General features: G+C 60.7%; 4 protein-coding genes across 4 annotated transcripts; all 4 read right to left on the bottom strand.

Annotated features, from left to right (window-relative positions):
• Window positions 1-1,675: 1,675 nt before the first annotated feature.
• Window positions 1,676-2,821, bottom strand: LSCM1_04977 (uncharacterized protein; the record flags this gene model as incomplete). Its single annotated transcript, XM_067322458.1, has 1 exon — window positions 1,676-2,821. The coding sequence occupies one exon, from the start codon at window positions 2,819-2,821 to the stop codon at window positions 1,676-1,678; it is 1,146 nt and encodes a 381-aa protein (XP_067178321.1).
• A 4,063-nt stretch (window positions 2,822-6,884) lies between these two features.
• Window positions 6,885-8,945, bottom strand: LSCM1_04976 (uncharacterized protein; the record flags this gene model as incomplete). The annotated part of the gene is made up of 1 exon (XM_067322457.1): window positions 6,885-8,945. One exon carries the CDS (start codon window positions 8,943-8,945, stop codon window positions 6,885-6,887), a length of 2,061 nt encoding a protein of 686 aa, XP_067178320.1.
• Window positions 8,946-9,836: 891 nt separating this feature from the next.
• On the bottom strand, window positions 9,837-13,964 carry LSCM1_04975 (uncharacterized protein; the record flags this gene model as incomplete). The annotated part of the gene is made up of 1 exon (XM_067322456.1): window positions 9,837-13,964. The coding sequence occupies one exon, from the start codon at window positions 13,962-13,964 to the stop codon at window positions 9,837-9,839; it is 4,128 nt and encodes a 1,375-aa protein (XP_067178319.1).
• Window positions 13,965-14,886: 922 nt separating this feature from the next.
• LSCM1_04974 (uncharacterized protein) lies at window positions 14,887-24,414 on the bottom strand (the record flags this gene model as incomplete). Its single annotated transcript, XM_067322455.1, has 1 exon — window positions 14,887-24,414. One exon carries the CDS (start codon window positions 24,412-24,414, stop codon window positions 14,887-14,889), a length of 9,528 nt encoding a protein of 3,175 aa, XP_067178318.1.
• Window positions 24,415-25,733: the final 1,319 nt, after the last annotated feature.

Raw genomic sequence — 25,733 nt, 5'->3', positions numbered from 1 at the left:
GGGGGTAGGCGCCGCGGGGATCGCCTTTCTTTCTCCGTTTCCCCTCCTCGCAAAGGTGACCCTTACCTTACGGAAGAGACCGCAAGCATCGCGGAGCCTTGCGCCACAGATGACGTGAAACGGGTGCATTCGCCACATGTACTTTCTCTCGCGTGCACGCTTTGACGCCACGGGGGCGACACACGAAGGTATTATGCGACGTTGGGGTTGCGGACTGTGACCAAGACGGGCTGCCTGCCCTTCTCCTCCCGCGACAGATTATCCGCTTGTCCTCCCATCAGCATCCTTTCTTTTTCTCATCGACTTCGATGTATATTCGCGGCGTCTTTCCGTCGCAATGCGGAGAGGGGAATGCGGTGCGCGCATAAACAGTGAAGGAGTGAGGCGCACCAGGACATCTCTGTTGCCCTATTTCTTCGGTCTCCGTCCGCTTCATCAGGTAAGCGGGTAGCCAAACGGAAGACTCAGCACACCGATGGACACGTGAAAGGTAAGAGGGGAGCAACGTGCACGCGCCGCCGGGTGTCAGGGCGGCGTTCACGCGCCAGACTCAAAGCGGCAGCGGAAACTCAACGGAGATAAAGCCCTACCAAACGCTCGACGCCGCGCCCTACTCGTTGAAGCGGAGCAGCCAACAAGAATAACAAAAAGGACCTCTACGAAGGGGTTATGAGAGAAGAATAGGTGTCGCACAAAGGCGGACGCGAGCATGCACGCGCGACAGTGAAACGATGGTTAGCGACTGTGTGAGAAGGGGAATGCGAATGCGGCGAACGCTTCCTCCTCAATGGCACTCTCCCCCCCTGTACGTGTATATGAGCCTGTGGGCGCGCTCTGTTCAGGCGCCCCCGCACTCGCAGATGGTCACCACTTCGACAGACGTAAGAAAAGGGGTAACGAAACATAAAGTCATGGGGAAGCCGCGATCCACCCCAAACTGACTCTCTCACAGATGCACACCGGGCAGCCGCACGCGCTAAGGCGCGGGCGATGAGAGCGGCGGTCGTTGTAGCGCAACAGAGAAGGAAAGAGGGCACGGCAGAACGTGTAGCGATCTGTGGGGCATTTTTTTTCCTGCTCCTGCGCAGAACGCTTTAAAATTCACAACCGGTGGAACAGAGGAGGTCATGAGGACAAAGCAGATCCATCATGCAGTCCGCGTGTTGTTCTTTTCTTTTCATTTTTTTTGCGCCGTTTCCCATCGCTGCATTCACTGAAGCTGCAAAAGGGTCGAGAAGCTCTCAAATACAACACTGGAAGGCGAAGGCGAGGAGGAGAGAGAGAGGGTGCCCTGGCACCTCCTCTACTGCGATGAAGCGGCACATGGCGCTGCAGCAGCCGTTCTGGTTCGCGGACGAAATGCCAGCACGGACGGGCATAAATAGAGAGGAAGAATGCGCCGCTAAAGTCACTCCTCCATCACCCACGGCCCTCCCTTTCGCCTGTGCAGAGTTCTCCCACCGACCACAGGTGTCGAGCGCCTCTCCGTGAAGGGGGCCCAACGATAGCCCCCCTTCACACACACACACACGCACCTGCCAATGCATACTTCTTCGTATCCCTCTGCTTGTGCCCGCCTTACACCATGAGCACGTATGAGCGCTTTTCTTCCACCAGGCACCGCACCTTCCCCCCCTCTGAGCTGGACCACACGCTTCTCCTCGTCCTTTGCCTTCTAGTAGACCCAATGCTGCATGATGGAGGTGTTGGGCGGTGCTGTGTTAGCCCGCACAAAGCGACCGACCGGCGGCCGCTTCAGCTCTGGCACCTCTGCCAGCGGTATGTACTTGAAGAGTTCTGGTACGTCATAGTTGACGGTGTGGCAGAGCTGTCCCTCCGCCGTTAGGCATCCCAATCCTTCGGATACCGGCATCGAACGCTCGTGCATCATGCGGAGCAGGGCGTCCACCACGTAGTACACGTTCACCAGGGCCGCGTCGTCACGCCGGCGCACGCCGTGGAAGTCTTCGACAAGCAGAGAGTTGCGGGGGTGCAATTTGCAGCAGCCGACGGAGTTGTCGACGATGAGAACGCGGTCCATGTCTCGACCCAGGAGCCGCAAGTCCTTCGTGTGAATCGGCTGAGTGAACCAAATGCTGTTGCGGAAGATGATGTCGTCGAAGATAATGCCGGTCGTGTGCAGCTGCTCCACCACCGGCGCCGCCGTCTCCTTTGTCGATGCCGTCCATAGAACAATCTCTAGCTCCTTCATGTGACGCAGGGCGTTCAGTACGTGAAGGCAGTACGGCCGCAGAACGGCGGCTGACTGACGGGAGTCGCGGTTGCTTACAAGGGTCTCGTCAAGGTCCAACACAAGCGTCATCATGCGCCCCTCATCCGGCGCCTCAGTCAGCAGCATGTGCGGGAACAGCGGCTTCACAAGATTCACCACATCCTCGGCGTTGGGGTCGGCCGAGTGCCGCCGGGCAGCAACAGAGGAAGTGCGAGAGATCACCCCGGTGGCATCCTTAAGCCTTGCCACCGTCTTTCGCTTGCTGCTCGTTCGCGCTACGTAGAGCGAGGACGAGCGTGCCCGCTCTGTCGCGGCTGGGCTGTCCGTAAGGCCGTCATCCACGCCGGACGCGGCTTCAGGACGGCCACCGCAGGTGCTGGCGAGAGCGACCTGACGCAGCCGCGCCTCGCTTTTTGCCCTTGGGGTGGCGCCAACGGTATCGTCCAAATCGCCCACGAAAGGAGTGCTGTTGGACGAAAACGCACGCAATCGATCGTTCCACACGCGCTTGATTGTCGACAGAGACGACGCAAGCGGCAGTCGGTCCGGAGAGGAGCTGCTGGCGCGGCCGTGGATAGGCGTTGCCATTGATGCGAAAGCAAACAGAAGCGACGGCGTTGTTGGCTTCCGCGAGGTCGAAGTAGAGGGGAGAAAAAAGGGGGAACAAGCCAACTCGGCTACACGTCACAATGACGCGTCGACCGATACGACCCCGTGGCTCAGTCCAGAAGAGGCGCCCGGAAAGCAGCGAGGGGAGTGAGGCGGATGTGATCTAACGAACAGGCACTGCCCAAAGGGACAGGCGACGACAACAGAAATGGAAGCGGTCAGAAGACACGCGCACAGCTGACGATGACCGCGGCAAGACGGAAGAACGGAAGCGGCCGGTAGACAGCGATGCAGGAGTGGTGAGGAGGAGCAGGGTCAACAAAAGTGGCCGGGGGGAAGGAGGGGGGAGCACGCAGACAGGCAGGTCTTGCGTACGCTATCTTCACCCGCGAGTCGGAGAAGAAGGTGATGCCGCGAAAAGGCAATGAAGGGAAAGAGAGAGAGAGCTGAGCAGGGCGGGAGGCTTAAAAAAAAGATAAAATCTATGGGGAAAAAAAGCAGTGCGATTGCGTGCAAAAATGGAGTGTGCGAAGGGAATCCGAAGGTAATAAATCTCTGTGTGTACGCGTGGCGCACATGTGTCTTCAGAATGAGGGGGGAGGCAATGGAGAGGTTTGAGGGGGGAGGGGGGAGTGCCCGGGCAACAACGTTTCCCCCTCTCTTTCTCCCTCTCACACACACAAAGCGGCAGCAGCAGCAGCACAAAGCACGCGAGAAGGGGGCGGACGAATACGACACACAAAAAGGGTCTGCGGCGATCAGTGATTGAGAACGATGAGAAAAGCACAATGAAAGGGAGAAGGGCGGGGGCACCGATGCAACTGAAGAGGTGACGGGTGCGCGTGATATCGTGCGAACGCAAGAGGAATAAGGCACAGGTTCGTATGAAGAGCCTATGTGCGTTATTTTTTTCGTGACAGGAAAAGTGCGTGCACGTTATATATGGGAGGGGGTGAGAGAGACCGTTGTGGTCCCGTGGAGCGCTGTCGGGAGAGTCCTCCTTCCGATTCTCACGTGGTGGCTGCAGATGACGAGCCGAGGGGGACAGAGGAGCAGCGGTCTCTTGACGTGGTAGCGGCGAATAAGAACAAAATTGAGCCCAAGGGGGAGCGAGAGAGGCCTGCGTCGATGTATGTGTGCGTGTGGAGAGAGAAGCACCAGCGGAGGGGAATGAGTGGCGAAGTCTGCGATCTAAAAAGGTGTAGTGAAGGAACAACAACAAGAGAGGTGTGCGTGTGTACACGGGCAACCTGGTGCACCCACCCACCCACACTCACACTAGCAAACACAGAGAGACAGATACGTGAGCGAGCGTCTGTGCGCTTCCCCTCTGCCGCCTCTCGCCTGCCTGCAACACACGTGAAAAAAGGCTTGTGCGTGCGTGTGTGTGTGCCTGTGCCTGGAAAGGCCTATGCTTCTGTGAGAGGATACGATGAAGACAGAAAGAGGTCGCGGGGGAGGAAGGGGGGCAGAGCGCGTGTCAATTACCGCAGTTGTCTTGCCCCAATTCACTTCCCCTTACACTCTGACGTTGTCTGTCGTGGCGCTTGCGGGTGGTGGAACTCACCAAGTGCGCAGGGCACCAGCGGATGAGTTGAGAGGCTGAAACTAAGCGTACAGCAAAGAAGAAGGCGTACGCGCAATGCCAAAGGCGGCAGTGCGGCAGATCAAGAGAGAGAAGAGTTCCAAATTGCTGTGACGTGTGTGCACGCGCGTCAGCGCGGCGGTGTGCGACGGATGCGCCTCTATGCGTAATGTATAGTGAGCCGGCAAGGACACCCGCTTTCACTGTGTGTGAGCGTGGTGGTGGGCCGCCGCGGCAAAAGTGTCGTGAGAGAAGCGGTGGTGTCCGCGAGAAAACAGAAAAATATAAATCAATGGGTGCGGCGGCAGGAGGCGGGGGCCGGCGATGTGCGTGCGTGCGTGCCCCTCTGCCGTTTCTGTGAGTCTGTGTATGTATCTGATGCAAATGGCCGCCAATCCTCTTTCTCTCTATGGATGAGGGCGCCTTTCCCTCTCTCGCGGACTCCTTCTAAAGGCTTTGGGATAAGAGAGAGAGAGAGCAGCGAAGGCTGCCCGTCTCTGCAGCGGAGCCGCGGGCACGCCTTCTGCTCACCTCGGCTCTGGTCGAGTCGAGTGTGGGTGCGTGGCTGAGTGAGTCAGCAGGGGAAGAGCGAGGTTGGTTCTGTGCTGAGACGAGAACCGCATGCACGCTTACTGCCGCCGACGGAGGGTGGGAAGATGGGGGGCACTGGTGTACTTGCAGCGTGGAAGAAGGGCACTGGGGTTGGCTTAGCCACTGTCTTGTCGGTTCTTATCTGTCTGTGTTTTCGCTCGCCTACAGGTCCCCGTCTGCTCCTCCGAGCCTCTTTTGAAGCGGCACCTGCAGAACTGCGAGTACCGTCGCGGTCGTCGAGTGTGCGAGGGATTCGGGAAAACGGACGGTATTGTGTTGCCGGGCGTGCTAAGTTGAAAAAAAAGAAGAAAGAGAAGTGTGGCGAAGCCACACGCGAATGTGATGCGATACATCGCGCGAGCGAAAGAGAGGAAGAGAGGGATACAGGGAGAGAGACAGGATAGTGGCGCTTTTCAAGAGAGGTAGAAGAGTGGGCGAGTCAAGACGCAGGTGCGCGTTGCCCTCCCACTCCCTTGCCTGTCATCTAAGGACCAGCGTGTGGGGGCCAGGCACGAGATACGTACCCGCAGCGTGTACGCAACTTCACCTGCCTAAGGAAAAAGAAGTTCGTTGTGCTGCACACGGCCACAGGGGGAAAAGCTGAGAGGATGCCCTCTTCTGCAGGCTCAGGACAGCGTTTGCGGCGCCCGGCTGTGCCTACAGTGGCCTCTACCTTGACAGCTCAGCGCGCCAGGGCGTCTCCCTCTCCCACTCACCATATTCCCACTGCTTCGCAAGACGTCGAGTGAGATCGCGTTGTCGAAGGGACGTGAGCGCGATATCGCCAGTGCACCCGGTCTGTTTTTTTTTGGTCTTGCCGCGTTCAAAAGCACCAGCGGTGAGGCAAAGAAGGCCCCACTGTCACACATCTGCAGCCACAGAGAGGCACACCGAGAGAGACAGACAGACCGAGACATATGCGAGTGGGCAGGTACGTGAGTAGAGTGACGTGCAGATGGACGCCAGCCCACCCCCACTGCCAGTGTGCACTATACATCGTACTTTTCTACATCCGCAAAGGCGAAGAAGGCATTGGGAAACGTCAAAGGCGATGGCCGAAGGAAGACGGGTGTGCAGGAAACGGTGTGCGGGTGAGGAGAGAGAGCGCGAGCGAGCGAGAGCGGCTTTGACGGAGAAGAGAGGTAAGCCGTTGCGGTAATGCAGCACAGTGGATGAGCGGGCAAACAGAGGTCCCGATGAGAAGGAGTTGGCAGCTCGGAGGTGGATCGGAAAAGCGGCACACCTTTAACTGTACCCCCCCCTCCCCCTCTTCCGACCTACGCTGTTACACCGCCATGGCCCTCACTAACGTCTCTATGCGGCTGCGCATCCCACTCGCTCTTGTAGAACGGAGCGCAGCAAGCGCTTGCCTCCAGCCTCTCTCCACCTCTCCCCAACCTTTCCCTCCCTCTTCCTCGTACGTGCGCAGCACCTGGTGCACACCCTCGAAGGCCAGTTCGCACACAGCACACAACACAGGAGACGGCGAAAAGCGCCCAACAACGGCAACGACTTGGAGAGAGGTGCAACAGCAAACGGAGTACGCCACAGGCGCAACACCATCGTTGTGTGCGCGCGGGGCGCACCCCCACATCACGGGCACAGAGAGAGAGAAGGAGAGGGGAGAGAGCAGCAGTCGCGTCGGCGTTGCACGTGAAGGAAGTGAGAGGAAAAGGGGAACGGGCCGAAAAGACCTATTTGTGCCCCGCACGAAGCAGTCACGCGGCGTCCAACAGCGATACACAAGCACACAGACACACATATATATATATTATATGGGCGTGCGCCCGGGTGTGCCCACCCGCCGAGGACTGCAGATGCGGAGGAGTGTGAAGGAGATCGCGCGCGACACTCCTGGTGCCAGCTCTATACACTCAGCAAGGCGCGGTCCTTCATGGTGACCTCTACCAGGCGGTTCAGCTTCTCTACCTCCAACTTCTTTATGTGCTCCGCATCCACTGGCTCCCCCTTTCCCGCTTTCGACACCTTACGCAAGTTCGGAGACAGCTTGAGTGTCAGAACGGTGCCACGAGTGTCTCCCACGAATAGAATCGGGTCCGCCTCGCTGAAGACGATGTGGGTCAGCTTCGCCTTCTTTACCACTGTCTGCACGCACAGGGGCTCCGTCTTGTTCTGCCCCACGTCGAACACGAACACTTTGCCACCCGCGGTGACGGCGGCAAAGACGGTGGAGCTGTACGGCGCCCACGCGACATCGCCCACGGCGTCTCCAAGGTCAAACACGGCCAACGGCGAAAGAGAGCCTTTCATCCACACCTTGACAGTCCAGTCCGCCGAGCATGTGAGGAAGATGTCCGGGTGAAATGGGCTCCACCGTGTCGTGTAGACCGCCATACTGTGCCCCTCATAGCGCTCGACACACTGGCCATTGTGGCTGACCGTGCACAAAAGCAAGTTGCCCTCCTGCGTGCCGACGACCATTTTGTCGTGGGTGGGCGAGTAGTCGAACGACATGCCGCCCAGCTCATTCAGCAGCATCTGCTCCGGGTCAGCGGTGCAGACGCCCGTATTGAGCTTCAGCACATCGCGCGATGTCAGCTCCTTCTTGTTGAGTACCCAATTAGTCACGCGGCCATCCGTGCTGATCGAGTAGAAGGACAGCTCTTGTGTGCTGTCCATCCACATGATCTGCCACACAGGGTCCATGTGCTTGCCGGTGCGCACGTTGGCGCGGTAGAGCGGGCGACCGTGGCTCGTCCCCTCCGCGTCGTGAGAGCTCACCCGCATGTCGAACACGCACACGCTGCCGTCGTAAAGGCCGCAGGCGAGCAGCGAGCACTCCCGCGGGTGAAAGGCGAGGCAGAGCACCCCGCCGTCTAAGTGGAAGGAGAACTCCGGGTGCGCCGGGATAAGGGCCCCCGAGCCGGTCGGCACGGCGTTCTTGAGAGTGAAGCAGTGAATTGTGCCTTTGCACGGCTTCAGGAAGTCGTAGCTGCCGTAGCCGACAGCAAAGAGGTCCGAGTAGCGGCCGTTGAGGGCAATGGCGGTCACGGCTTTCTTCCGCGTCCTCTCGGTGAAGAACTGCCACAGGGGCAGCAGCGTGCCGTCCTCCTTGTAGAGGTCGCTCTGGTCCTCCCAGTACTTGAAGTCGTCGATGATGTCGTGGCAATCGTTCTGGTTCACCATGCGCTCCATCACCTGTAGCGCGCTGCGGAACTGCGGTGAGGCCATCAGCTCCGCCGCACCCTTAGGGCCGACATCCGCCCCGTCGCGGACGGACGCGTTGGCCACAGCGGAGGTGAGCGTGTGTTCCTCATCTTTGCCAGCTCGTGCGGCTTGGGCGATACGGCGCTGCGCCGCCGCCGCCTTCTCGGCTTGTATGCGTTCCTCCTCGTAGGCATCGTAGATGGCCCATGCCGTCGCGAGGCCAGCGAAGGAGGCAGACGGTGGCGGGTCCGTCATGACGATACGCTCCTTCATCGACTGGTTCATCGTCTGGCTGCCGCGGTCACTATAATTGAACTGATTCTTGAGGATGCGTGTGGAAACGCCTTCCTCCAGTAAGTCCGGGTTCGTCTCGGCAGCGGCGGCCAGCTCCACCTCCTGGATGCGGCGCTGGCGGTCCTCCTCCTGCTGCACAGCCTCGGGTGAGTCCTTCGCGATGGCGTTGCCGTCCATGGAGAAGAGGGCTGACACCTGCCGCGTACTCGGGAAGCACTTGTACACGCGCACATCCTTCTTGTAATCGTAATACACCGGCACTGACATCACGTGCGGATCGGCAGCTTTCAGGATCCGCTCCACGATCACCTCAGCAGTGGGCTTATTGGCCTCTCGCCCCAGTCCCGCGGCAGCCGTTTCTGCCGCACCGCCGGAGCTCTGCTTGCGAGAGGCGATGCCGGCAGCCGCGCTCTGCAATGCGCGGTGCTTGTAGATGGAAGCCCGAGGGCTTGCGACGGCGCTCATCTTGGCAAAACGCGCTTCATGCAGTGGTAACGAGGAACGGTGTCGGAGACACGGAAATGGCGCTCCAACGAATCAGACCCGCGACAAGAGCACTGAAAAAAAATATGCCCGAAAGGAATGATGGCTTTTACGTAGGCGCCGTTTGCGCGTGTGTCAGAGTCGGCTGGCAGCAGCGATGGCCCCCCTAAAGGTGTTTGCAGAGGTGCGAAGAATACGTGCCTCGCCAACAGTAAAAAAAACGCGTTCCCCTCTCGTATGAGATTCTTTTGCTTGGATGACAGGAGGGGAGAGAGAGAGGGGGGTGTAGATTGCTGCGACACGTCCGGGGTATAAAGCAGTGGCGTACCGCGGTCCGCCTGCTCTCCCCCTGACTCTCTCTCTTCATGGAGCCAAGAGAAGGGGGAAGGCAGCACGCCATGAGGACAGGCAAACGAATCCGAACAGCGTCCCTGGGCGAGCCGGGGACTGAGCATTGGCGCCCCTTTCGTTTGTTTTCGCTTCTGTTTTCTTTGCCGACTGTCTGTGGGGGGGGGAGAGAAGAGAAGCGTAGAGCAGCTGTTAGGCGTCACGGCGCCGCGCGGGGGGCGAGGCGAGGCGAGGCGTCGGCGGTGGAGGGCGAGGGTGCGCGAGAAAGTCGCGACACCGGAGCGGGAGAGCGGGGGCGAAGGAGGTGGAGCACCGCAGCGATCAGCATCATCCTGTGCAGGGTTGTCGTGCCGGCAAAGCCGCCGCGTGAAACCAGCCGACGGGCGCACAGACGTGGGGAATGCAGCGCAGAGGATGAGGTGGGAATAGATGGGAGAGGACAGATGTTCCCAAACAAGCAAGACGAAAGGGCTGCGCAAGATGAGCACGGGCGAGAGGCGCATTTCGTGCGCAGGCACAATCCAGCTAGCGTCCTTGGAGCGGCATGCTAGCCGCCGCTCGGTGTTGGATGTAAGCCTTGTACGCCGAGAGCACGCTCCACTGATCGTTCAGGCCCACGATTTTGTGGTCGCGCAAGCGGGTGTACAGCGTATCGCACACAAACTGCTCAAAGTCTGCCCTCGCCGCCTCCGTCTCGTGAACGCCGGGGAGGCTGCTCAGTGACAGCTGACCAAGAGAATCGGCCAGCTCCTGCGGACCCCACGTGGCAAGACGCAGTGTCTGAGACTCCACTACGCACGCGGCCGCCTGCAGCGCCGTCTTGCCCCTTTGGCGGCACGTATTCAGTGTCAGCAGGCGGCCTTCTTCGGACAGCTCAGCACCGCACAACTCAGAAGGGTCCTCCGGCGCCCCGCGTATCAAAAGGGAAAAGCGAAAGCGCAGCAGAAATCGAATGAGGGCGCCGGTGCCGAAAATAAGGCAGCAGCGGTGCGCCTGACGAGTGGGGCAGCGACCGCAGCAGCCGTCCACTCGATGGGGTCGCCACCACGGCACCTCAGTCGCGTCCCTGCCATCCCTGCTCAGCCCTTCCTCCGGCATGAGGAGTTTGGCGGCCGCCTCGCGAGTTCGATTCCAAAGAAGCTCACGCACGAGCCGGAGGCGCCTCCTCACGTCTCGGCTTTCCACCGCGGCGGGGCGCTGTAGAGTGTGAAAAGCGTACTCGCGTGTGTGTACGGCCGCCAGAAGGGCGGCAAAGTCGTCCTCGGACGGCTCGTCCTCGTCTGCTAAGGCGTGGGCTGGAGGCGACGGTGCGTCGGCGTCGGGTCCCTGTGCGCTACGCGCTGCCGAGGCAGTGGCGCACGGTACCAGGAAGCTCTCTGTTGCTGCCGCTACTGCAGGAAGGCACTCATCCGCGAGTACTTTCAGCAATGAAGAGTCGCCTCGCTGCAACCGCAGCGAAGACGAGTAGGCCCCATGGCGGCCGGCATCGGAGTCCTTCGTGGCGGCAGCACCGCCATCCCCGACGCGTAGAGACTTGTCTGATGTAGCCGATGAGGTCGTACGCGCGGAGGTCGCTGATGTCCACTTTTCTGAGTTTGAAGATTGAGCAGCAGCGAGAGGTTTGGCGTTGCCGGCCTCAGAAGACGGCGAAGCCGACGCGGATATCGCTCTCTGAGCGGTTGCTGCGGTCCTGTCGCCGCCGCCGCCCTCGGGCATCAGACCCGTCCACTTCGCCTGAGGAATCGGCGTGGAGTCCCTCGGCGGTGCCGCGCATGCGCAATGGGCCGCGGTGGGGTGCGCCACAGCCGTTGCTACAGCGCGGCTTGCGCAAGCCCAAAGACGTTTGTTGCTCTCGTGTGCCCGGTCGCTGGGGAGAAACCCCAGCGGCAGCTGCCCGACTGAGGTGGTTGTCTCCGGCGCCTGGGCGTGCTCTTGTGTACCATCACCGCGCGCTTTCGCCAAAACGGGTGTTGGGGGCCGGTGATGCACCACACTGGAGGAATAGGGCGCGGGAAAGAGCATCATGTGTACGGCATCGGCCTCTGCGCCTCTGTCTTTTCGGGCAGTTGGCCGCTCTGCGGAGGCCGCGCCTCCTGCCCTGCTGCCCAAGGGCAATGAAGTGCTCTCATCCACCGACGTCGGCGTCGGTGAGCCGGAGGTGTCGCTGTAGAGATTCTGAAGCTGCACTTTCTCACTGCGCTGGCGCCGCCATGCCGCACCCTCGCCCTCCTCGCCACCCGGCGACGGAGACGCGTGCAGCAGTGGCACGCCGCCGTGCGTAGCAAACACCTCTTCATCAATCACCGCTGCCACAGGTAAGACGGCAAAGACGTCGTTCAGCTGTGCCCAGAGGGCGATGCCTTTCTTTGAGCCAAAACGCTGCCGGCACTTATAGCGGAGGCAACGCTTTCCCCAAAGATGATAGCTGCCGTTCACAGCTGGATCCTCGTGCGGGCCGCGGAGGAGATGCACTTTGTGTGGCTGCAGATACGCCCAGCAGCACAGCAGCATGCAGACCTCGACGCTGTGCCAGCCAACGTCCACGTAGTTGCCGAGCAGCAGCAGCGGCGTGTGCATCGACGACCAGTGGGCGAAGTAGGCGACGCTTCTAAGCACCACCATAAGATCCGCAAAGCTGCCCAGTAAATCTCCACCGCACAGCAGCGGCGACGACAGCCGCAACACCGGGCGGCTCTCCTGCATGCGCGCCTTTACAGCTCTGAGCAAAGATGAGAAGCGCGCACAGATGAGGTCCGTAAGCGCCGGTGCATCCGCGTACGAGAAGCGGTCGGTGTCCGCATCGTACGAGCGCCGCAGCGCACAGTAAAGGAACATCGCATCGGCTTCCGCAGCAGTCGAGTCAGGGTAGCGACGCAGAACATCGCGTAGCACCGCCTCTGTTCGAGGGGTTATCAGCTCATCCGCTGCAGCCGGGTGCTGCCACGGTATGCCAGCAAACCGGTCGAAGACGCCCACTTGAGGGCCTCCATTACGGCTCTTGCTGCTACCATCACTGCTGCCTGAGCGCCTCGTCCCCCTCACATCAACCAGCGGGCGATAGCGACATGTGTTGCCAAACACCTCGACAACAAATGGATTGACCCTCAGACGTGGGCAGAGCTGCATCTTTTCCCGCATGTACGGGCGCTGCCGCACATTCTCTGCGGAGTTGAGGTGACTACTCCGCGCACTGGAGGGTGCAGTAGCTGTCCTATCCATAGACAATAGTGACGCGCGCGTTCCCATTCCTTTACATTCGCCATGGGGGCCTGCGGAAATCCGCTCAGCGACTCCGAAAGAGAGCTCACCCCTGCAGTCGCGCGATAGACGGGGCGAGGCCGCGCCGAGCACCTGCGCGTGCGACCTCAGAGCCTGTGATCGCCAGCCACGCCCTCTCGCCGACACTGACAAAGGGCCAGCATCGCCTCTGGAACCCGCGACCACTGCGTGATTGAGGCCGACACTGCCGCAGCTGACCTCGTAGATGCCATGTGGTCGCGGAGGTGCTGCATCGCCGTGCCTGGCGCGCAGCGCCTCCCAGTCCGGGGAGCACACGTCGGTAACGGGGTCCAAGGTCCAACGCGGACTGGAGTGGAGCCGAGGGCGCACTCGCAACGCGCCACTACAGATTCGCTGCGGCACATCGCCCCTGCACTCCCTCCGCTCAGCCACCTCATTGCAGAGGTATGCGAGCGAGTTGCAGCACTCACTAGTGAGGGTCTGCGGCGGTGAGCACACTGCGGTCCCGGACCGATCCGCCTTTGAACAGATAGGCGGAAAGGCGGTACTTGAGGCGGTATCCACCACGTCTGCAGAACAACGCCCAATCGTCCCACTCCACTTCACAAGGAGGTCAGCTGATATCTTCTCTGTTAAAGGTGCGCTGACGGCGAACTTCTCCGTCGTCTGCAGAAGAACGCTAGCGTCCTCAGCAGCAGAGCTAGTCATGAGAGCAATGCTACGCGGCGCATGAGTTGGTGAACGGCCGCGCGATTCTGATGTCTGCATCGCCGCTGGTGGTGGAGATGCTAAGATTGCCTCGCGCGGTGCGCGTTCCTGCCGGCATCCGCTCCCCTCCGACGTAGTGCACACCGTCCGCGCCTTGGGAGGGACTGCGACGGGTGTGGCCACGCCGCACTCCGCCTCGACGCCACTGCACAGCGGTATGCAGAGCGGCAATGTCTGCCGCTCCTGTCGTCTCGCTGTCGCTAACTTCCCGTCTCGGCAGGCCACCGCCGGGCACGCGGGCGGTACCGACGCTGGCTGGGTTTTCGCTGTATCCGCGCCAGGAATCAGAGTTGGCGGCGCTGGAACGGCCGTGTAGATGGTCGGATCGGTGCCGAACGATATCCGCTGTACTGCGTGCACCTCCACTGGAGAGCCGATTCGCGTCACACGCTGGCCATCGATGTAGATGCGCAACCCAGGGTGCCAGATTGTCAACTGCACTGTGTCTGAGTTCGAGTCGGCGATGAGGCGGGCCGCACTCACCCAGTGGGCTTGCACCGCTGCATCACCCGCGGTCACCTTGACCTGTAGGCTATCTCTGTGCCACTGAACAGTCACACCGCCGCTGTGTCGAGGGACGACCACCACTTGCGAGCGACCTGTTCTGCAATCTTGCCGAGGTGGTGAGACTTTATACACTGTCATCGCCAGTGGTGAGTTCCACAGATCTGCATTTCCAGGAGAGCTGCCCTTCACAAGCTGTGGCATCCGTCGCGCACTGGCGCCGCACGACGCAGAGACGAGGGGGAAAGGTGATGGCTAGGCGAGCATGAAGCGCCTTCCATTGCGAAGGTGCATATGGAAGAGGGCCGGCCTTCACGTCTGCCTGTGCGTCACATGCTCGGCACACGGCGTGTGTCACTCAGCAACGCGAGGAAAGAAGGGGAGACGGGGAGGAGGGAGGGGGAGCAAAGCGTGACCGGTAGGAGACGGAAAAAAAAGGTATCAATGGAGAGCTTGAAGGGGATGCCGGAGGTCATAGAGGACTGATATTGTAGGTCGACCCGAGTGCACCCCTCCACACGCGTCGGCAGCCGTTCTGTCTTGGATCAGGCAACTTGCTCAAGGGCTGCAGCGCCCTCCCTCGGTCACTCTCGCTCTCTCACTGACGCCGTTAGCTGCGGGCATCCGTGCTCGTGTCGGCGTTCCAGCTGCACTCATTGGCATGGGCACGCAAATTAGTAGCGATGGATGCGGCAAGCATGAGTGTGAAACAGCAGGCCTGATCAATTCGCTCTGCTTCTTCTCGCGCGCCAAGATGGTCCTCAAGAGATCCAACAGCAAGGAAAAGGGGCTGTGGGCAGGCACCCTCGAGTGATGAAGTGCGTCGGCGCATCGCTACGTGCGCTTCATCACCCACGCGCCCATAGACGCGTAAACGAGCGTGGACTCCACATACCCTTCCTCTCTCTCACCAGTTAGAGGGCGACGTCACCGTGCGCCGTCCCTCCGATACATGCACACCACCATGTCGACGAGTACACCGATTCTCACGTAAGCGGCCGGCAAGGCCAAGACGACGCGGGGGGTGGATGGCAGGGAAGGGATAGCGCGTGCAAGGCGTGGTCTACCCCATAAACTGCGAAATACAGGGTACAATACTTGACCACACGGCGCTGTTCACCAGCCGCACAAATCGCTCCACCAGCGCCTGCTCCGACTCACTGAGGAAAGTCATGACGCGATGCGGATGAGGGGCGCGAGAGGGTTTGCAGTACAGACTGAGCTCCTCCACCACAACACTTGCGCCATAGGGTCGGTGCGGATCGGAGAAGCACTCCATGGCGAGGAAACAGCCGTTCTCCTCCGCCTTGCCGGGCGCGAACGTCACTACAAACCAGCCGGTCAGGCACGGCGAAGTGAACAGCCGCGTAATGTCATATCCGCCAATCGGACCGACTTCCGCAGAAGCGGCAGCGGTGTGCCTTGGGAGGGGTGCTCCTGCCGAGGAACCTGTGTGTAGGTCATGGTGGCGTGCATGTGGCGTTGACGCTGTTGTCTCCTGGGCCTCTCGGGTGGAGCGCTGGCGACCGATCACGCGGAGGACGTGCTCAGGGTACAACTGCGCGCATACATCCTGCAGGCGCCACCCGTCGGTACTCCACTCCACCGCCTCCAGAATCATCTGCAGCGTGGGCACGTAGGAGTGAAGGACGATCTTGTGCGAGTGCCCGCGCAACAGCTCGAATTCGTCATAGCTCGGCAGCTCCCGCTCTCCGGTGCCGCGCCCGGCGGCAGCGGCGGCCGGTGCGCGTCCGTCTACCAAAAACTTCCGCCACGCCACATCCAGCCGCTCCTGCTGCGTGCTGTCCAACAGCTGATTCAACAGCAAGTGCTTCGCACTCAGAGCAAGTCGTGCGAGGTCTTGATTTGACGCGCGAGAGACTCTGTTCACGCCCTTGGTGTTGGTGAGCAGCACGAAGAGCTGCGCCCGCTCCCAGATGATGAGCCCGCCATAGGTGTACATCTCGTTCGTCTGCTCACGCTTGAGGGTGATGTGCTTCTGAGACGAGAGATAGAGGACACCATCTGTGCCGACGTGCAGGTCACCGTTGTTGGCTGCGCCGGTCGGGGTCATGTTCTTCAGCCGCATCACCCGGGGGTCGGTGATGGTATACGCCGCGGCAATGTTCACGCTGTGCATGGGAGGAAAGGGGTGGTACTTGACGAGGTTCTGCATCGCCGTGTACGCTTTTTGCTGTCCCGCGAGCACCACTGAGTGTGCACGCATGCCGTGTGCGAGGCTGCGCACCGCCGCGTCGTACAGTAAGCTCTCGAACTGGAGCGTCTGCTTGAAGTCTGCCGCCACCTTCGCCGTCATGCCGGGCGACACGGCATCGCCGTTGATGACAAAGAAATCGAGAGCGTAGTGCACCACCTGGAAGCCAACCTCGACTATGAAGAGTCCACTGGTTGTAATGGGGGAGAGGATGGCCTCCTCGCCCAGCGCGTCCGCGAGTGGGCCGTACCGCTCGTAGAAGTTGCCGCAGCGCAGGAGGTCCACAAAGGGAACGACGGCGTAGTAGAGGTGGGGACTGAAGAGCACCACCCCACCCATGTCGCTCGTGACTTTGCCGTATCGACATCGCAGGCGGTTGAGCAGTACCTCGTCTGAGGTAGTGAGCGGGTCGTTGGGGTCGAGATCGATGATGCACATGGATGGGTAGAGCTGGCGCAAGTGCTCCACGTATAGCTGCAGCGACGCGTCGACAGGACGGGCGTAGCTCACGTTCTGCTGGGTCTGGGTGGGAAGTGTGGAGTCCAGGACATCGTCCTCGCGCCGCCACCGCTCACGGCGGAGGGAGAAGTCGGGCACGCGCGCGCCGAATACTTCCTTGCTCTTAAGCTGCAGCGTCACGATCGCCTTCGCCAGTTCGAGCACATTATTCTGCGGTCCTGCCCGCCACAGCATGTCGCACTTCGCCAGCACCTCAGCCACACCCGAACGAGCGTTCTGTGCCTCCACGATGATGTGCGACGCCAAGATGTGGCGGTGATAGCAGCACGCAGTAAGGGCATCCGCCGGCACGCCGTTCACCTCGCTAAGCCGGCAGTTGCGCACGTCCGACCTGAGCTGCTCGCTGTGTGGCAGAGAAGCAAGAATGGAAACCTGCGGCTTCAGCACAGTCTGCTGATCGTCACATAGCACGTGCGCCTCGAGGAGCGCGTCTACGATGCGCACGCATTCCTGCAGTGAGTACTGTGGGCACTCGTCAAACAAGACCTTGATGGCGTCCTCCACAGAAAATGCGTAGTTCACGATGAGGCCTCGGTTGTACAGCCCTTCCAGCAGTACCACCAGCGGCTCGTCCCGCTCCGCGTCAGGATTTGGACGAAAGCGCACGTTGTTGACCCGTCGTCGATACGCGTCGGAGCTGATCGACAGCGGTTTGCTTACAATGACATTTCGGTCGTCGCCACAGCAGATGCGCGCCAAATCTGCTTCGCTGAAAAAAGACGGCACAGCGTAGCCCATGCGCTGCAGCAGCACCTCATCCAACATTGCCGACTTCTCCTCCATCGCCAGCACTACGTAGCCCAGCAGGCGCACAACATACTCGGTGTCGCGCAGGTTGAAGAGCGCTAGCGAGAGGCCCTCCGTCAACGAAACGGAGAGAGCTATGCGGTACTCCAGCAGCGGGCAGCCGCGCTCGCACAGGTGGTACTCGCCCAGCAGTGACATCTGCGATTCTCCTGTTGTTACGGAGGTGATCGAGACACCCGGCACGACATACGGAACGACGCGGATCGGCGCCAACGGCGCTGTCGCCTCGGAGGAGTCCATGACGTCGTACCCGCAAGTCACATACATCTCCAGCGGGTCTGCCACTGCATCGTTCTGGACGCTCTCCATCCACTTCCACGAGAAGCTTGGCACATGCACCACACACTTTCCTGCACGCCCGCCGGCGTACATGAAACAGGTCGGGCCGTAGTGCGAAAGCGCTCCACATATGCGGTCCATCAGCATCGGCAGCACCGCCGGGTTTACATTGTCGAGCGAGAAGTGGCGATAGCGCAGCAGCGACGAGTCCTTCGAGGACGTTTCCTGACTGATGTGCAGCAGGTCGCTGACCGACGTGCGCAGCGAGGAGCACAGGAGTGGGTAGGAAGGCTGACCTGGTGAGGACAAGCAGAAGAAACGCAGCTGCGCTTTTGTCCTCTCGACGCTGTGGCCCAGCTGGGCGAGCGTAGTGTTCTCCGAGTCACCGTTGACGTAACGTTCCGCTGGGATTCGAGTAAGGTATCGCTCAAGGATGATCGTGCCCGGCTTGTTTGGATGCACGTGGAGACAGCACGAAACCAGCACATCCGTCACACCGTCCACAATCTTCACAAAACGCCACCCGCGCAGTGCTTCGCTGCCGCTGTCGTGGGCCGGCACCGACTCCATTGAGGTCTCGAGGCTGATGCTCTTTTCGAGATTGTAATGCTCCACGAAGTTGCTCGTGGCGTGCGTAGGCTCGTCCTGGATGCCGAAGGGTTTAAACTTGTACTCGCGAAGATTCAGGAACAGCAATGTGATGGCGATGTCTTGCTGTCGCTGCTGGCACGTGTCCTCGTCATGAGTCGAGTCGCAGGGGGCGCCGCGGCCAGCATCAGGAAGGGTGCTGCCGAAGATGGTGTGCAGGTTCACGACAATCGGCTCCAGCCGCTGGTTCTGCAAGAAGACGAGATCGTTGAAGGAAATCATCTTGTGCTGTACGTAGTTGAGATGCCCCTGCAACTCCTGCACAGCCAAAAGATAGCAGAAGTCTTGCAGCCGCTGCAGCGGCCGCTGCACACTCGCGTTAGGGGTGGCGCTGAAGAGCTGCACCACAAGCTGTGGGCAGTGATCCGAGGACGTCAGCGGGGGCGGGCAAGAGGTCACGGACACAGTGCGCGCCGTGTCTTTGACGAAGACCAAGCGGAGGTAGTGGAACGTGTCCCCTTCCACGTCGTCGGCGGCGAGAAAGCACTGGTCTCTGTTGAAGATGGCGACGAGCTCCAGTCTCGAGCAGTGGCCCTGGATGCGGTGCAAGATTTTCTTGCACTGATGCTGCAGCTTGTAGTAGATTGGAATCTCCAGCACATTGCGGCCACACAGGTAGAAAGGAGGTCCAGCCACACCCGCATCGGGTGCGTAGGCCGGTGAGCCTTCGCAGTGCGCGGAGTTGCTGCTGGCTGGCGCACCGCTGGTCTGGCTAAACTGGTCTCCCCACCCTGGGGGTATGAGCTCGGCGCTGGCGTTGAACGACTCGCGCAGCTGCTTTAGGAGGTGCAGCTGGCTCACCTGCCTAATCTTACGGCACACGTGAGTCCGTAGGCGTTCAGTGTACTTGCGCATGTCATCCAGCGCAGCGGCCGTGGTGTGGGCATCGTATAAGAGGACACGGACGTCAAGGACAGGGTGGGTTGCCTTTGTCGTAGCGCTTACAGCCACCCAGCGCTCGCCAAAGTGTTCACGGTTCGGCACCACAACGTAGGAGAGCGGTAGCGTGGGCACGACCCACATCCTGTCTTCGTCCACGCAGCGGCGGAAAACATCCTCGATAGCGTCGACGGGGACTATGCGGCCATTGTTCGTCTCCTGCTGAGTGAACTCGACAGAGAAGCTTTCGCATACAAAACGTTCGGAGCTGAGAAGGGCCGGGGTCACGACATCGCACAGAAGCGCGTGCAGCTCCGCATTCTGTGCCAGATCCGTCGCTCGAATGCACTCCCAGTGCGACAGGACGGCGTCGCGTGGCCGTGTCTCTCGTGGTTTGTCATCGAGTCCTTTGGCCGCGGCGACGGTGGTGGCGCCGTCATTAGCGATGCCCGAGGCCCCAGCTACTGCCGCCGGCTCCGCTTCGACGCGTGCTCTTAGCTGCCGGAAGGAGGTGCAGTAGCAGGCATTCTGCAAGCAATACACGGCGACGCGCCACTTCAGCTTCTCTGCCATTCGCTGCATCGCCTGCCCCACGCGCACCGGATACGAGCTGCGGTTGGCGCATATGTGAAAAGCATCGCGGCAGCGCTGCCGATCCCACGCGATAGCCATCGGCTGAGCGAAGACTCGATCGACCCCCTGCGCCACCTCCTCGTCTGCCGCGCTTTCGTCACTCGGCGCGGCTACTAAGGGCGGTGCAAGAGAGGCAGCAGCGGCCCCACCCCCTGCGGCGGGGGCCTCCTCTGACGTAAAGCGGTAATAGAGAAGGCGCAGAGTGCGGCGGACGGCCGCCTGTGGCGGGAAGAAGGAGTCGTCTTCGCACAGATGCAGCAGCTCCGCCGGCACCGTTTTTACAAAGAGATGGAGCCTCAGCCGTGACGCTGTTGTGTCGACCGCCTCGGTCGGCAGCCAAGCAGGCGCAGCGGCGTCCTTGAGCGACGCCGACGGGATCGCCCACTCGGATCGCTCGCGCAAAGCGCTCGGCCGAGGCCCCTGGAACTTGCCGACGACCGACGAGAGCCACCGGCATTCCTCTCCTGCTTCCACGCCGGCGCCACCGGGCCATGACGGCAAAAGGGCGCACGCCTTGACTGCAACGGGAAGCCGACCGGTATACACACCCTTTTCTTCGTCGGTGCTTTCCGCACTCGTCCGCTTGCCACCGACGCTCTCGCTCGCGCAGTCGCCGTCACCGCCCTCCTCGTCGAGGGATGAAGCGCTACTGCAGGATGTCTCCGCGCACTGCAGGGCTTGACCGCCTCTCCCTTTCGGTAGCCATAGAGTAGGGTGTGTCGCAAAGCTTTGCTTCTGCGAGGCCAGGATGTCTGTCAGCACTTCCTGCACCCTGTTCCTCCATAGCAGTCCGCCGGCTGCCTCCCAGCAGCGCCACCGCACAATGTTCATCAGGTGCGTCACATCCATCTCCACCGCGTAGTTGCCCAGATGGGCGTAGGCGTCCGTCAGTTCCGCGACGGCGGGTGCCGCCGTCTCTGCTGGCGTTCGCTTGATGAAAGAGATGAGTTCTCGGGCGCAGTATACGGACGTAAACACGGTGAGAAGGTGGCGCAGCGAGGAAACGACGGCGCGGTCTGCGATGCACTCTGGCATCACCGAGTGCGACGGCGATGTGGCGGAAGAATCCTCTCCACCACTCGCCCCGGCGGTCGTGTTTCCAGCATGCCGGGTTGGGCTGCGGTGATGAACTTGGTGTGCGATGGTGTACTCTAGCAGCTTTGCATCGAGGGCAGACAGGGCTACCTTGACCAGGTGATGACCCGTCCCGGCCTCGGTGTCGCTCTCCAGCACCAAGACACAGAGTATTGTCTTGTAGCGCATCGGGCTCAAGACAGAGATGTACACTTCCGTGTCAGGGTCCACTATGTCAGCTCCGGAAGACAGTCGCTGCACGTAGTCAGCCTGCAGCATGCGGGCCTTCACGATGGCACTCCGATCCCCGACGCAGCTCACGATGTTTAGCAGTCGCTCGCGCAACTGCACACAGCCGTTGATGCCCAGAGAGGGTGGCGAGCGCAACTCGACGTACTCTGTGTGGTTCGCATGTAACGAGAAGAGAATCGACTCGAGACGCGCCACAATGGGAGTGAAGCCGCCATCTCGCATCTGCCGCGCCGATGTAGATCGGTTTCTGGGCTGCTGCATGGCGATGACTTTGCACGTGAAGACAGCCGTCGCTATGTGGATATCCGCTTCAATGTCGTGCGTGTACGTCCACAGCGACGACAGTGCTCGCCTGAATGGCGTCACAAGACGTCGCACCGAGATCTGCACCGCTGGCGTCGACGCTGTCGCGGGGATCGCCTCCAGTATGTCGAATAAGGCGACGTTGGAGTTTGTCTCAGCATTGCCGACGCACTTCGCGAGCACTGCCTTGAGCGAAGACGTATAGTACACGAGGAGCACAAATCCCGCGTGTAGGCGGCGCGAGACGACGTGGCTGAAGATCTCCTCCGCAAGAAAGGGGTAACGCTCACCGCAGCCGAGAATCCAGCGGAAGCACAGCGCGTTCAGCAGTGGCCACGGGAAGGACAGCAGCGGGTTGCGGAAGCACTGCTCAGAATCTGAGGCATGCGCGGCCTTCTCTCTCTGTGCGGCCGGCACCACGGAGGCCCTGCCAACGACGGGACTCACCTCCACGCCGCGCTGCACGCCCCCTTCCGTGTAGCTCGCCAGTAGCCGCAGGCGCCGCATGCCAAGGCTCGCTTTCACCAGCTGCAGCGCCTGCTCGTTCTCTGTTCGATACGACGTGCGCACCAGCAGGCGCCGGTCTTTACGCGACGTCGCCTTGTTGCACTCTCGCACCGCCTCCTGAATGTCCCCCAGTACTGCGCCAACAAGCTCATCCTGCGTGGCACGATCGCACAGCACGCAGCTCACCCGGCACTCGAAGGCGCCGGCAAGACCGAAGTCCCGGCCAGAACTCGTTTCGTAGAGAGGAAAAAACTGCACCAGCGCATAGACGTCGTGGGCAGCGCTTGCGGCACCTGTCGGAGATGAATGCGGTTTCACTGTTTCAGTGCGCAGAAAAGTGAGATCGTCTTCGCGGCCGACCGGTTGGTGGCGCCGACACATCGCTGCACGTATACAGGCGCGTGCAGCAGCCTCCGTTGGTGCCCCGTGTGTGCCCTGGGCGCGAGTGTAGCCCAGCAGCGTACTAGGCGATAGCTGCTCAAACTGAAAAAAGACACCAACATAGATCACCGTGGCAGCATTAAACCACTGCGCTAGCACGCCCTCTGCAGAAGAGAGATGGGCGAGATCGGGGATGGCACTCAACGGCATTCGGCACGGACCTGCGTTGACCAGCTGCAGAAGAGCCTGCTCTGCCTTCATCCACAACTTCACCTGCAGCCGCAGTAGCGAGAGATAAGCGAGCCAGTGGCCGTTGGCCTCGCCGACTGCATTCGCTGCCTCGTCATCCCACCGCGTTTTGCAGAAGTGATCGACCAGCGCCTTTGTCCCCGAGACCAGCAGTCGCCGATACACCGCCGGTCGGTTGATATTCATCTCGTAGTGCAGCGTGATGCTGCCGCGGTGGAAGACGTGGTCGTACCGCGCTGCCATATGCGACGTGGCAGATTCATCGCGGTAGTCGATCAGAACGCACCAGCCCTGGTTGAACCGCAGCGCTGCCGTGGCGCGCAGCAGCTCCTTCATGGTGGTCCCAATGAGAAAGTCGGGCAGGCCGTGGTCACCGTCATAGAGAAACACCGGATCACACACGTTTTCCGTCAGCGAGTCGCGCCGCGTGGCGCCCGGGATGGTGACCGGAAATCCTTTGATGAGGTGTACGAATATCTGCTGCGCCAAGCACCGAGACCCCTCGAACTTGTGGCACCACTCGCTGTTGAGCCGATGTGCCGCTAGCGCCAACCAGTAGTCCACGTGCACAGCAAAGCCGCCGACAGATGAGAGGAAGCGGGACAGAGGGCTGAGCTCGGGGGAGTCGAGCATGAGCACACGATTCAGCGCCACGATGGAGATGATGAGATTTTTGCGCCGCACAGTGCTCTCCAAGAAGGTGAAGATGTCAGGCGAGGTCCTCGCGCCAACATTGCTAACTAGGACAAGCGAGTTGCATTCTGCCGTTTTCTCGGGCATTGCACGCACGAGGTACTCGAGCGACGCACTCAACGACGACTGCGGCCACTCTTGCGGCGTGCTGTGCTCTCGGTAGACGTTTTCGTAGCGGGTAAGGAGGTCCCGCAGGTGGTCCATGAAGCTACCGTCGTGGAGCAGCCTCCGCGCTTCACAATGAAATAACACCGTCACAGCTGTGCAGCGAGAGTGCTCGCCGCCGTCGGTTTCCAGAGCAGTGAAGCGGCGGTGCTCGGGGGGGTACATGACGACCTGCGGCTCCTGCCGCTGCCCATGGCGTTGCACGTCGCTGCGGGTCGCCCTCGCATCGGAGGGGACAGGCCGGGAGAAGGGGGCAGCCTTCTCGACCTCCTGCGGCACGTTCAGCAGCACCACGCTCACAAAAACAGTGGGGCACCACACTTGCTGCATCACGCGTGATCGAGTCTGCTCGTCCGCGATGGCGCCCTCGACGAAGCTGCGCACCTGCTGGGAGTCCTGCTCGCGAGCGTGGAGGGTTGTCTCGACCATCTGCAGGAGAGACGCGACAATGGCCGGTATTCGGTCCACCAGCACGACGCCGTTGCGGGTTATGCTGAAGACACCTCGACCGTAGTCGAGCGCGACCCAGATGTGGTAGGACTGGTACAGCACCTCCGTCTGCCAGTTCCAGTAGTTCGCCTGGCTGCTCGCAGCGATATCCCACGGCTGGGCGTCGAGGTCGTCGGTGCCGTCTAAGAACACAGTGGAGGCGTCGGCGTCGGGGGGGGCTTCGAACTGTGGTGACGCGCCCCCTTCAGGTGACGAGAAGGCGCTCACGTTCGTGTTCCATGTGGTACCTGTGCTCGGCGTGACAGGGGGCAGTCGGTCACCCAGGGAGATGCCACGTTTGAGTTCCTCGAGCGTTCGAACGAGCATCCGTCGCTCAAGCTCGGTGCTCAGCGACGTCGGCGCGGATGCGGGGCCTTTCCCCTTCAAGTCATAGAGGTTGTAGTGACGGAGCGCATAGTCAATCTTGGCATCCGTGCTGAACTCGTCGGCCCGACTGAACAGCAAGTAAGGGTTCACTGGCGACGCATCCGTCGTCATTGATGCCGCGCACAAAGCAGAAAGGGGAAAAAGGGATAGGTGATGTGCAGCAAAGGCAACTGCACGCACGTTGAGAAATGTGTGTGCAGGTGAGTGATTGCAGGAAGGGCAAGAAAAGGGAGCACACGGCAGCAGATGTGATGGGTCGAGCCCAAGTGGCGCTCTTCGAGGTCCGTGACACGAGCTCTTGAAGAGTCTTAGCCAATCCCGCTCACTGCGCACGCCTTCTGCCACCGAGAGGAAACACACACGCCTCCGTGCGGCAGCGCAGCGACAAAGCGCTTCGCTGCGGTCTCGCGGAAGCCTTTTCGCTCCGCTGCGTGCCCGAGCACGCGAAGGAGTGATCGGATCGCAATACCTCCGCTGCACGAGCGTGCGCACACGGATAGGTGTCAACCTCCGCTCAAGCTGGCCTGTTCCCAGATCTCTAACGGCCAATGTAGGCTGTTAAATGTGCTTGTACACGCATGACACCCATACAAGAAGCAGCGTTGAGCAGCCACTCATATAATGCGCCCCCCCCTTTGTCCACGGTGGGGCCGCTACAGAGAGAGAAAGAAAGTGAGAGAGAGAGGAATCGGTCCAGCCGGAGCGCTGGCGTGCGTTGGCGTGTGCTCACGTTTTTGCGTGTACGCACCGGTACCCAACAAAACAGCCGATAGGCGACCGAGCGAGTATGGCAGAGGAGAGACGCAGAAGGTGCGACAGAAGTCGCCGAGTGGCATCCGCAGCAGAAAGGCGGCGAGGGGCGATGCAGGGGCCCGGGAAACGTACTGTAGGCGTCAAGCAGCTGCAACCGGTCAGTATAACCTCAATGCCCGCTGGGAAATTCGGCATTCACAGTGTGCGGTGCGGTGCCTGACCTCCAGAAACATCTCTGGAGCGTGGGCGAGAGCAACATGAAGGAAGCCGCTCGCCATAGCACCTTTCTGTGCTTGTGAGCTGCCATGGGCCCCACAATGCACACAGCCAGCGGGATGTGGCGGCGAGTGGGTGAATGGTATTGACAAAACGAAATTCGACGGCATAGCGCGTCACTTAATCGAACAACGAGGGCGGCAGCAGCACACATACATGCGTGCTGGCGCAGGAATTAGCTGGAAGGGGTAAGAAGGGCCCAGGAGACGCTGCCATGGTGCGAGCGTGCAAACAAAAAGCGTCATGGGAGTGAGCGAGAGGGCACGGCTTCACATGCTCTGAACACAGCACTCTTCTCACAATCACAGCTTTCCTTAGAGGATGCATATAAAACGCGGCAGACTCACTACCCAACAAACGGCCCGCTGCGATCTGTGCAATCAATCGATGTGCGCATAGCC

Source organism: Leishmania martiniquensis, chromosome 24 (genome assembly GCF_017916325.1).
Source record: "Leishmania martiniquensis isolate LSCM1 chromosome 24, whole genome shotgun sequence".
Lineage (NCBI taxonomy): Eukaryota > Euglenozoa > Kinetoplastea > Trypanosomatida > Trypanosomatidae > Leishmania > Leishmania martiniquensis.
The sequence above is the reverse complement of the archived record's forward strand: the minus strand, read 5'-3'. Positions and strand labels throughout refer to the sequence as shown.